At 55.5% G+C, this 11,671-nt stretch overlaps 1 protein-coding gene across 1 annotated transcript in view; it reads right to left on the bottom strand.

The window, feature by feature from the left end:
- Positions 1 to 1,975: 1,975 nt before the first annotated feature.
- Positions 1,976 to 11,671, bottom strand: part of ATHL1 (ATH1, acid trehalase-like 1 (yeast)) — a 15,735-nt gene continuing 6,039 nt past the window's right edge. Inside the window, exons 3-14 of the mRNA XM_009880571.1 lie at positions 11,001 to 11,211; positions 10,013 to 10,448; positions 8,846 to 8,965; positions 8,511 to 8,642; positions 8,071 to 8,182; positions 7,448 to 7,520; positions 6,803 to 6,939; positions 5,897 to 6,030; positions 5,531 to 5,626; positions 4,937 to 5,034; positions 2,137 to 2,351; positions 1,976 to 2,040 (exon numbers count right to left, since the gene is read on the bottom strand). Of these exons, the coding sequence (XP_009878873.1) occupies positions 1,976 to 2,040; positions 2,137 to 2,351; positions 4,937 to 5,034; positions 5,531 to 5,626; positions 5,897 to 6,030; positions 6,803 to 6,939; positions 7,448 to 7,520; positions 8,071 to 8,182; positions 8,511 to 8,642; positions 8,846 to 8,965; positions 10,013 to 10,448; positions 11,001 to 11,211 (1,829 nt within the window). The remainder of the gene's footprint in view (positions 2,041 to 2,136; positions 2,352 to 4,936; positions 5,035 to 5,530; positions 5,627 to 5,896; positions 6,031 to 6,802; positions 6,940 to 7,447; positions 7,521 to 8,070; positions 8,183 to 8,510; positions 8,643 to 8,845; positions 8,966 to 10,012; positions 10,449 to 11,000; positions 11,212 to 11,671) is intronic.

The following is an 11,671-nucleotide window of genomic DNA, read 5'->3' as shown; positions in this document are numbered from 1 at the left end:
GGCCAGTGTGTTGGGGCGGGGGGGGGGGCTAAAGGGATGATATAAGTATGGCTTTTTTTGCTCTGATCGTGCTCTTCACAGCCGGGGGGGGAACAGTCTCCGCGAGACCCTTACAGCCACCAGCCTAAAACCCGTCGGGGCCTCACCTGCGACTGGGGAGGGGGAAGAAGCAGAGAAGTTTCTTGGCCCCACGGGGACACCCTCGAGCAGATGAGATGTCACCCCCTCCACGGGGAGGCTGAGACCTGCAAACTCGTTGCGGGAAAGCAGAAGTCCCCCGGCAGGTCCCCAGGCGAGGACAGAGGGGATACGCACGGGATGCAACCCCACTGCTCTGCACTACCCCCCCATTGCCCTCCCCGCCTTAGAGCCCGCTCATGTCCGTAGCTGGACTGAAAGGATCCCTTTTTGGGGGGGAATGGATGACGACACACACTGACACCCCTTTTAGTGCCACCTGAGCCCTGGCGTAGAGCCGGGCTTGATCCCCAGCCCCCCAGAGCCGAATCCAGCTGCAGCCCACCGGGCTGTTACGGGGGACGAGGGGTCCCTTTGTCCTGCCCTGCTGCCGACAACTGCCGCTAATTAGGGGTTGGGTGACTATAGACGGAGAGCCAGGGTAATTATAAGGCGGGGGAGCCGCTTTGCCTCCCTCCCTAAGCGTTCCCACATGCTGCCGCGAGCGGGGAGCGGCCGCAGGGCTTTTTATAAACTCCGCGGGACCCGGCTGAGATTGCTGGGGTTGGTTTGGAGAGGGGCAGGGAACGCCGTCGCCACCCCCTCGCCCTGACCCACGGCTGGGAAACGGGGCACCAAAGCCACCCCCGGGATGGGGGTGCCGCAGGGGAGGGTGCCGGGGGTATCACGTCCCCCCCTGTTTGCACCCGTACACCGGCACGGCCGGTCCCCTTCTCTCCCTCCGGCCTTTCTGGGACACTGGAAATGCCTCCAGCAAACACGCCGCGCGTCGTCGCTCGCCCCGAGGCTGCTTCGCTGGAGGAGAGCTCTGCTCAGAGCCCAGAAAAGCACCGCACTTGTCATCATGGGACATAACGTTAACGGTAACCGGCGCCCAGGCTTCCTATAGCCCTTCAAACGCCAAGTTACGAGGGCTTTACCTCCAACACTGCTTGCCAAGAGAGGTGACAGTATAAATAAGCGGTTAAAAAAGTGATAGAACTGGTTGCCAAGAGAGATGGTAATGTAAATAAGGGGTTAAAAAAGTGATAAGGGCGTTATACGCCAAATAGCTCAAAAGAAAAGGAGCTGGGCGCTGCCCATACGGGGATAAAATGCTTTTGGCTGAGTGCTCTGTGACTCTTATTAGTGCCAAAACAATGCTCAGCTCCAGCCCTGCTTTCGTCCACACGGCATTGGCAGGGTCTGGCGTTCCGGGGGTCCGCAGCGTTCGGGGGTCCCGGCTGCTCGGCACAGGGATACCCCAGAGCCGCTGTGGCCGAGCGATCCTCCTCGACTTGCTCGCTGGCGGACCAGTCTATAAAGAGAGCTGTGAATTCTTGACAGCAGCCTGAAAAAATGCTGCATCCTTCCCTGAAGCCCTCACTAATAGTCAGTTATATTTTGGATAGAAAAAGCTATAACTCTTTCCTAAAAAGCATATAATTTTTCACTGTAAGGCTCCATTTAGAAATGATGTAATTAATGAGCAGCAAAGCAAACACTTAAATGTCAACTTATTTTTGCACATGTATTACAATGATGTGATCAAGAGAGACAGCAAATCCATCTTTAGTTTGGCAGGGATAAGATCTACACCTTCCACCTGATATAGACAGGGATACTGGTCACTAATAGCCATACTGAATTAATTGTGTCACCATAAAAACTCAAATAAGTTACTGTTATGTTCTTTTCCTTTTCCCTTCTGTAGAATTGAGCTTTCCCTGAAAAAAGACTACAGCAAAATGATCTCTGAGGTTTCTTCAGTTAAATGATCTATTTTAAGCTTTGAGGTTTAACGCGTCTCGGGGGGCGACCTCTGAATCCAGCCGGCTGCCGTGGGGAAAGAGACGCTCTGCCCTACAACAAGAACCAACCTGCATGAGATATACAGGAATGTTTTTTCCCAAAATTGCCTGTATTTTAGGCAGCGGGGCCAGGCGGTGACACCCGTACCTCTGCACAGGGGAAACTGCTGCCCCGACGCCTCCAGCACAGCTTCCAGGGGAGACGCCGGAGGGTCCCGGGGGGACTCGGTCACTTTGATCCTGGTCTCTCCTTTGGTGATGGTGAACTTCAGCTTGTTGCCGAAGTAAGAGACACCGGCGACTTTCACCCTGCGGATGTCATCGGGAACGGCGGGGTCGAAGCGCAGGCTGGCCTTCGTGATCCTGGAAAGGCGGGAGCAGGTCGGCGGTGGGGGCAAAGGGTGGCCCCAAAGCAAAGCAGCTCTGCGGGTTTGGCACAGCCTCAGCCACCCCAGAAGCCTCTGCCCTTACTCCACACATCCGTGGGCAGGAGGAGCCCTTGGTGTCTCCCAAGGATCACCAGGCAAATCCCGAACACGCCGATGAAGCACCTGCTGAAGAGCTACTCGGGCCGTGATTTCACAGCCCGGCGTTCCTGTTCCCCTTCCAGCTCCTCAGCCGGGGTCTGTCGTTTCCGTTAGGTTGGTTTTGTGCTGTTTTTTGGTGGGGGATAATAAAAAAGAAGGGGGAAAACTTTTTTTCCTTCCAAGGCAGCTGAGTTCCTTGCTGCGGTGCAGCTCCAGCAGCAGCTGTGCTGGCAAAACCCAGGGAAAGCCGCGCTCGGAGAAGGGGAGGGGAACGGGGCGCAGGAACGAGCAGAGGTGGCCATGGACCCCAGGCGGGAATTGCCATTGGAATCTGGTCACGTGAACCTGTGGGCACAGGCTTCCATGTGCTGGAACTAAACTCCAGCCGTGTGAGGAGCTCAGGAGACAGCCGTGGCTGGGATTTTTAGGATGCAAGTTCAGCTTCGGCCAAAACACCTATCAGCAAGCATCTGTTCTCACCCACCATCGCCGTGAAAGCTGTACGACGCTGGTGAGGAGGCGGTGGGAGCTCACCTCACACCTGGTGGAGATGCTCCGGGAAGTGCTGCTCAATTAAACCGCGAGATGTGCCTGACCGCTAGCACTGCCTCTCTGCCCCGAGATTTCCCATCTCAACCAAGATGTGTGGGCACAGCTCGGTTTTCACTTTCCCTCCGGGCTGTGACCAAAGTGGGTCAGTGAGGTGACCTTCAGAAACCGTCATTGGTTCCCACTCCCCCTGGTTTGAAGGGCTTTAAACTCAACACTGGTCCTTCACCCAAAGATAAAAACCAAGCAAACCACTTGAATCCCTTCTCCAAGCCCTTACCCAAAGTTGAACAGCGCCTGTTTGCGTGTTTTGGCTTTGGATGAAGAAAGTCAAGGGTCACTGTTATCTCCTACTCAAATCTTGACACATAAGAACTCTCGACCATCACCTGCACTCTGTTGAGAGGACTCAACGGGCTGGAGAGGGCTCAAGAGAGGCTCAAGAGACTGGAGAGCCCCAGCGGCAGGCCATCGTGCTCACCGGGGCCCGTGGCTCACAATGGGCAAGGCAAGAGTCCGGCCCCGAGGGCTACATAAATGTCATCTCAACATCTGAGGAAATCTGGCTGGAGCCCCAGAGCCTGTGGCTTGAGCCTGTGCCGAGAGGGGCCCAACCTGACACACACTGAGCATCTGAAGACCTTCAAGCTTCACAAAACCTGAGATTACGGTTTTCAGCTGGGAACAGGGTAGCTCACACCCAGCTCCACCAAGAAACTGGTGGGTTTCTCAGCAGTTTCTGGCCACACACACAGCGTAAAAACACGTAGTTAGTGCTAGAAGAGTTTGCTGAAAATCAAAAGGCATGACAGCTTGATCCATCCTCAATTAAACTAAGAATACGCTTAAGAGACTGTTGCTTCAGGGTTGAAACCACCAGGCTGCTTTGGATATGAGACACCGCTTTGAAATTATATGAACAGCTTAATGTTTTTTCTAAGATATTTGAACGCTGTGGTGATGCCAGCCGAGCGCTTCCCACCACAGCGGCTCCAGAGCCACGCGTGCGCAGACGGCAGAGGGCTGCAGAGCGTCTTTCCATGCCACATCCAAAGGAGATGGGGTGTTATAGCTAAGCCTGAGGACAAGCTTAGGGAATGACATCTAGCTTCCCAAACTCAGCAACTAACTCAGCAAGTGACCTGAAGAGGGTCTCTTACCTGTTCCAGATCTGTTTCCAGTGTTTAAAGTGGGAATAGGCCTACGGCAGCTGAGCGTGGTGGTAGAGGACTGGGGTCTCCAGTTACGAAAGACCCCTTAGAGAGACCACAGTGCACACACTGTATAAGAAGAAGCAGTCTCATATTTGCCTGCAAGGTGATTGTGTTGACTTTCTCTTCAATTAGTTAACCAAAACGCCAATGTAATTGGTGGCTCATAGTCCCTAAGCTTCATCCACACGTAGTGAAGAAACCAAAGCTACAACCACCCGTGGCACAGGCAGGTCTGGGTGTGTTTGATACACAGACGTCAAAGTGATAGAGGCTACCCACAACCCTGAGATCATACAGAGATGTCCCTCCTCCCTGAAGGTGTCAACTAGTTTTGAAGTGCTGGCCCAGCTTTGACTCCTTTCGAAGCCAACAGCTTCCAACACTAACTTAGCTGGAGGAAAAATGGACCCAAGCTACCCACTTCTGGAAACTCCACCCTGTTCTCCACCAGTGGCTAACTGTCCCCAGTATCCACAGTTCACGTGGGATTGTTAATGTTCCTGTTTGTTCGTTACCTGATGGGAGGTCTGGAGGATGTTCTGGATACTACAAGTTCCTTTCCTTTTTGTGAGTAAAAACACGTTGCTTCAGCTAAACGGTAAAGTTTAAGTGACATGTAGTTGCTTAGAAATGAAATGAGACATAACATAGGCCTCACCTGAACCCTGTGTAGCCAAAGAGGACGGCTTGCAAGAATCCACCCATCCCTGTCAAGAAGTTCACAGCTCCTGACCCATCTGAGTTCTCCACCCAGATCTGCTCCAACAAAAGAGAGAAACGACTCAACAGCTGCATTGGGACCCTTCGTACAGTTACGTGGGTTTGAATATGTTTGCCATCGCCACTGTCGCATATCTGGGGTGTTGCAACGACCATGCCCTGCTGTCCATCCCGGCATGAGGCGGTGGATGGGCTCTGCTGGTTCTCTATGTACCACCATCTCCATTCCCTTCCCCATCCCCGGCAGGCAGAAGGAAACCTGGGGTGAGCACGACAGTCACCCGTGGCTTTGTATTGCCTGGCAGGAAGCAGACACCTCGTACCGCTCTTTGGAAGCATGCAGAGAAGAGATAGCCTGTGCTACTGCCTAGCTCAATATGACAATAACCCATTAACCTAGCGACCACGAGTACAGTCAGCATAGGCTCCAGGCCAAGGGATGTCTCTCAGTGTGATGGGACCTACTTGGGAACAGGCAAGACAGAAACAAGAGGCGTTTGTCACAGGGAAGCCGCCACGCCGCGCAGCGAACCTTGAAGGGCTCCGTGATGTTGCTGAAACACTTGTTCAGTTGGCTCTGGGCTCTCCGCACCTCCTTTAGCTCCAGCCAGCCCACTGCAAACATGCTCTGCGGGAGAGAAAACCCTCCTTTCACCAGCTGCCGTCTCCCCTAGGGGTGACAATGTGGCAAAACCTTCAGAGCGACACCACAACTGTCACCCTTCCGACCCAGCGTGGACATCACCAGCCCACATCTCTAGCTCAGCGCTAACTGTCCGCATCCCCCCAAAGTAGGTCCGACAAATCTTGGCCATTGATGGGGTTGGCAGTGACTAACTCACATAGAAACAACCACCCCGTGGGTGAGTCCCACCTCAGGCTTTGCCCCTCTCCTTACCCAGGTCATGGCTGGCCCGTCCAGCTCAGTGACGGCTTCGTACATCTCCAGGTCGTTTCTCCGGACTTCAGGGCTCATGGGGTGCATCAGTGGGAACCCAAGCAAGACGACATCAGCTTGTTTCACAGGCTCACCTGGGGAAGGCAGTCAGGCAGCTCACGTACACCAGCTGGGAATAACTGGCAGACGGATTGTCTGTTTACTCATACGGGGAACAAACCTGACTCACACGGAATCATAAATTTAGACCAACAAACAGCACATCAACAGGGCAAGGCAGCACAATTGCAGGCCGGACAACTCATCGCTGCTTTGCTAAAGGCAGACCAGAACGACAGCCTATGGTTTGTCCAGGCAGGACACCGGCACAGCCCTAACGTGATGGCACCCAGGTGGGTGTCACCTAAACTTCAGGTGCAAAGGAATAGCTCCCACGATCCCGCGCACCCTGCCCCTAATTGTGAGAAAGAGGGCACTAAACTTGGTGTGCGTCTCCAGCAGAACCAGCCCCTTCACCTCCAGAGGGCCAGGGGTTGCTGGAAGGGCAACACATAGCACTTGACCTTGGGAAGGTAGACCTGTTTGCTATGAACCCATCGCTGACACGTCATCTGCAGCCCAGTACTAAAAGTCTCTTCCCACTCTCCGTGGTCCCAAATTTCCTAAATTTATGAGCCCACTAATGAGAAACGATCCACCAAGAGGCAAAAAAAGACATCGCCAAGGCAGGCTCTCCACACCTGCAACCCAAATGCTGCACTTGGAGAGCAAGGCCATGGGTTTTTACTGCAGCCAACCATTCAGCCGCTGTTCCCGTCTTTGAACCAGTCAGAGTCCCACCACTTGCAGGCTTACAAAGAAAGAACAGTGGCCAACTCAAAGGTCTGCTGCCGCCTCTCCGCTCACCTGGGCTGTAACCATCGTACTCGGGGTGATATTTCTTCTCTGCATCAAAGGGCACTTTGACTTTCTTGGCACAGTCCACCCACTCCTCTGGCACGGGGATCAAGAAGTCCCGAGCAATGTCAGCTGCAAAATTTAAGCTGAAAAGAGGCAAGGAACGATGCTTCATGTCAGGCATAAGGTGCCCGTGACCCCCTCTGAGAGGGGAAGAGAAGAAAGGGAACAGAAAGAACTAATTGAGCCATAACTGCCGAGAAACAGCTATTCTGAAAGAACGGGGGTCAAAGTTTAAGCTTGGGGTAGCAGCTTTCATTGCTGGCGCCGGGAGTCGGTTCCTCTGGCTTTAGATGTCTCCAGCTGGCTGATTGTACAGACATCTCACAAACTGCAGGGCGAGAAACCCTCCCGTGAAGTGAAATCCCCCTCAGCCTCACGTGGATGCCCGAAGCAGGTCAGATGAGCCGCCGTGGGCCCACCTACTTCTTTGCGCTGACTGTACAGGCGGGCAAAGGCGAGCTCGGGCAGCGGTGTGTGGAGAGCGGAAAGGTGTACCCCACGGGGAGCCCTGCCGCCTCCTGCCCCCGCCAGACTGTGCCGGGCAGAAAAGAAGAGCGATGGGCCGGTGCCGCAACAAGGCACGCGCCTTACCTCCGCTGGGCCACGGCGTTGGTGTAAACGGAGTTATCAACCTGGTAGTGATGCTCATCGGGGGGCATGACACCTGGAGGAAAAGGAAGGGGACGCTTCACACCGCAGCCCACCCCAGGTTTGGCACGGCTTTGCGCCCCTCCTCAGGGAAGTGGCAGGAGAAAGGGAACCCCTCCGGCTGCAGTGATGTCTGCCCACGTGGAGAGGTGTTGCCTCTCTGCTTCTGGCAGGATCCCAGAGCAATCTCGGAGCAACACTCAGCAGAGGAGAACATAAGCTCCCCAAAGCTCTCACACTCTGTTTTCTGAGTGCCACCAGTCACAGCAGCACATCTGAAGGTGTCCACGTGTGTGGCATCAGCTTGTGCCACCATGGATGGAGACATTTAGAGGTGTCCTATGAGTGGCAAGGGGCTGAGAGAAAAAACAACCAATACTGTGGCATTGGAAGGGAGCAGAGCCTCTTGTCCCGTGTTTGCACGGACCCAAACGTTATCTGTGAGATATTCCGGAGGACAGGAGTCTGGGAGCCCGAGCGCTCCTGTCCAGGTCTGGCTGGAGGGGCTCTGAGCCTCTGCGAGGAAACCCCTTCCCTACAAACAGGTCTGGCAGTTGCAGAAGTACCTTTGATGTGGTAGCACTGCTCCTCCTCGCTCCACACCATCCTGCTGCACCAGTACTGAGCCACGGCGCCCACCAGCTCCCAGCCTCCATCCTCCCTGAACAGCTTCTGGTCCTGGAGGGAGCCAAAGCCAGAGAGAAAGAGGGACATGAGGGAGAACCAACCAGACCCAAACTCAGCAGGAGGACAGGAACTCTGAGGAGATGGATGTAGCAGGAGAAAAGGTCAGAAAACTGGCCTGCATTGAGCCAAGAGGATGCTGAGCCGCCCAGGAGGAGCAAGGACAGAAGAGGCAGGGCTGGAGCAGGGACCCTGAGGTGCCACCAGCAATTCTGACAGGAGCAGACGGCAGCAGAGTTTCTCTGCGAAGGGACAGTGACAGTCACCAGATGCCCTGCAGGCCTTGCCACCGGGCTGTCCAGGTGGCACGCGCTCCCTTTACCTGTGTGGTGCAATAATACTGCTCAAAGGCCATCAAAACGTCCCCAGTGACATGGATTTCTTGGGCTCCGTAGATGTCCTCAGGGCAGACTTCCCGGCCAGTGGCTGCACTCTCCCACGGGAACTTAGCCCCCTGCCAGGAAAAGACATCCACGAGGCAGCTGAGCACAACGTCTTGAGACGTTCTCTCTCCCCAGTCCACCACCTGTGGGCAATGCCCCCTGCTCACAGCCCCTGGCTAAAACTAGAGCCAGCGGGGAAGAGCAAAGCCCAGACGTCCTCCTGGGTGACAGCAGCTGGGTTGCACTGCCCTCAGCCCAACATCTTGGTCCCCACCTTGTAGCCTTGCTCCTGCGCGTTGCGTAAGGCTCCTTCCAGCGTGCGAATCCGGTACTCCAGGATGGCTCGGGCAGCTTCGGGGTAAAACAGCAGAATGTTCGGGAACATCCAGGTGTCCTGGAGACATCCAAAAGCAAGGCAAGGTGGTGGGATTGGCAGGTGGGGCACCCAAATGCTCCCACCAGTGTCAACCTTCAAGTCCGCCCCCATCCCAAATGCTCTGACTGCAATTTTGCTATGACTTAAAGGTGCTGTCCCGTGGGCTCGTTAAAAGGGATAAGTCCACGAGGGACTGTTTCTACCCATACCTGTTACTCTCTGCTAGTCACCCACCTGGTGTCTCACTAGGATGCTCTCAGCAGGACCTCCCATCACGCAAGAGAAGGGAGGCAGGAGTTCTCCAGAGCCAGAGGCTCTGGGGAGGGTCAAAACCACACACATCAGCGGGAAGAAAGCACACGAGGCCCCCAGGACCGAAAAGGCCCTTGCCCACTGAGAGGCCAGGCTGGGTTCAGCACAGGAGCATCAACACCATCCAGCAGCATCTCCTGCTCACACAGGAGATCACACGCAGAGCAGATCTGCGCCTCTGGCTGGGGCAATGCCACCCAGCCCAGCCGCCTTGCTGAGTACACACCAAACCTACGTCTAAAAGCTGCACGTGCCCGTCACAGAAAACACTTCTGGTTTTGCAGCGGCTCAGGCACAATAGGGCTCGCCGGTGCCACCGAAGCCGGGAGGAGAAGGGCAGGTTCCAACTTGTTTTAAACAGCTAGAAGTCGGTGGCCGTGCTCTCAGCTAGTCGGTGAAGGTCCCTTTGGCGAGCAACCTGAACTCTCCCAGCCCTAGGGGACTGGGGGACAGGGCTACCCTGCGATGGGGTCCCTCCTGCCCCCACTGGCTACGCAGCGGCCCCAGTTGTCCACCTTCAGCTTTGGCAACCTGCTATTGAGCTAGAAGACAACCTGGACGAGTAACTCCAGGGATCGAGCCGGGTCTGGGTAGCTGACATGAAAGGAGCAGGAGGATGCTCTCCAACAAGCAGCTGGTGCCAAGGTACCCCCCGACCTGTCAGGGAGGAGGGGGACTCCCGGCAGCCTCCTGCTGAGTCTTCTCCACGCCATGAAACCCCCCCCATTCCCAGCTAGCATGGCCTCCACCCACCTGGTCCCAGAAGACGTGCCCCCAGTAGTCCTCGCCTCGAGTGCCGTTGGACAAGCCGCCAGGGCTGATGCCGTGGAAGAGGAATCCCGGGTTCCCCTGGGGTGGGATGGCGCTCAGCAGGTAGTAGAGACACCCGTACAGGGCCTGTCTCAAAGGCAGAGGTCCATCCAGGTCTACGCAGCATCCCCGCCACAGCCCGGCCCACGCGCAGGCGTGGGAGGAGTGCAGGGACCCCGCAGCCACCAGGGTCATCCCTTCGCTGTAGCTCTTCTTCACCTCCTCTTCGCTCTCGGCCACAGCCGTCAGGAACTCCCAGCATCGCTCCCGCTCCTCCCCACGCAGCGTCAAGGCTTGTGGCACGGGGGTCCAGAGCATGTGGACAGTGGGACGGGGTCCCCCCTCCACCTCGGGAACCAGCGTCTTCCCATAGACGTAGCTGTGGGAGACAGCGAGCAATGGGGAAAGGGAGAGCAGAGCAGGTGGGACTCCACCTGCGTCCACCCACGCAGAGGGGACCTCCCCCAGCAGCTGGGTGCCAGGCTCCCATTCCCACCGAGGATGGAAGCTCCCTTGTCCCCGCGCTCCAGCTCAGCTGCTGTCCCACCCCAAAGCGCGGGAGACTGAAATTCGTTACGACTGGTCCCCAGTCCCAGCAAGACATTCTTAGAGGTCATCTCCTCCCAACTCACTATCTTCCAACTCACTTCTCTAATCACATCTAGTCCCTGTGGCCTTCGTTGCTCTTTTACATGTCAGCGTAAGTAATAGTTCTGGAGTTGCAACTAATAAAAGTGTTTCTGTACTTCATTTTGGGGTTTCTATATACCTGCCGGGAAGAAGCAGATTTGCACAAGCCTCCACGCCACTCACCATTCCAGTCTAGCTCTGGCCTTACTTTTGCAATTTATCTCCCAACGGTGAGCAGGGCAGCGTGCAACAGCCCCGCAGGACGTGGCTGGGGCAGGGTCCCTCTGCCACCCAAACTCACTGTGCTCCCTGGAAGTCGGGCCCTCGGCTCAGGTCCAGGTCCTGGCTCTTCGGCACAAAAGGAGTGTGGAGCTGCACCGTGACGGGTTGGGTGGTGTGAGCAGAGCGCCGGATGGTGATGCTGAAGGCCATCAAGTGGACAAGGGAATGGTGAGCGTAGATCTGATGGGTGGCTGCGTAGTCGGTTGACTGAAGCACGTGGCTGAAGGTTCCTGGAAGCACAGCGAGAGCCACCGGCCTTTAGTACCATCAGGTCCTGATGCTCTACCCCAGACTCCCATTTCTGCCCAATCTACTGGTGCCCACTGGCAAAGGAACCGCCTTTCCCAGGTCCAGATCCAAACGCAGCTTTTGACCGCACAAGACTGTTAACACTGGATCTGGCCAAGCCCCTGAGGAACGGTTTGTGCTATAAAACCTTTTGACAGGCTTCAAGATTAAACGGTGTTTGCTGAGCCTGGCTCAGCAGGGGTGGAGATACAGTCTGAAAAGCACTCTTATTCGCACAAGAAAGGGGAGTTTTCCACTTGCTCCAACACGACTTCAGAAGAACAACACCCTGCGGGTGGACAGAGAATGGGGAGAAGAAAGATGAGACCTTGTGGAAGAGGCAACACAGGCAAAGAGACTTTTAACTTCTAGAAGAGGGTCACCAGCAGTTAGAGGGAAAGA

This window comes from Charadrius vociferus, unplaced genomic scaffold (genome assembly GCF_000708025.1).
Source record: "Charadrius vociferus isolate BGI_N301 unplaced genomic scaffold, ASM70802v2 scaffold843, whole genome shotgun sequence".
In the NCBI taxonomy this organism is placed as follows: domain Eukaryota; kingdom Metazoa; phylum Chordata; class Aves; order Charadriiformes; family Charadriidae; genus Charadrius; species Charadrius vociferus.
The sequence above is the reverse complement of the archived record's forward strand: the minus strand, read 5'-3'. Positions and strand labels throughout refer to the sequence as shown.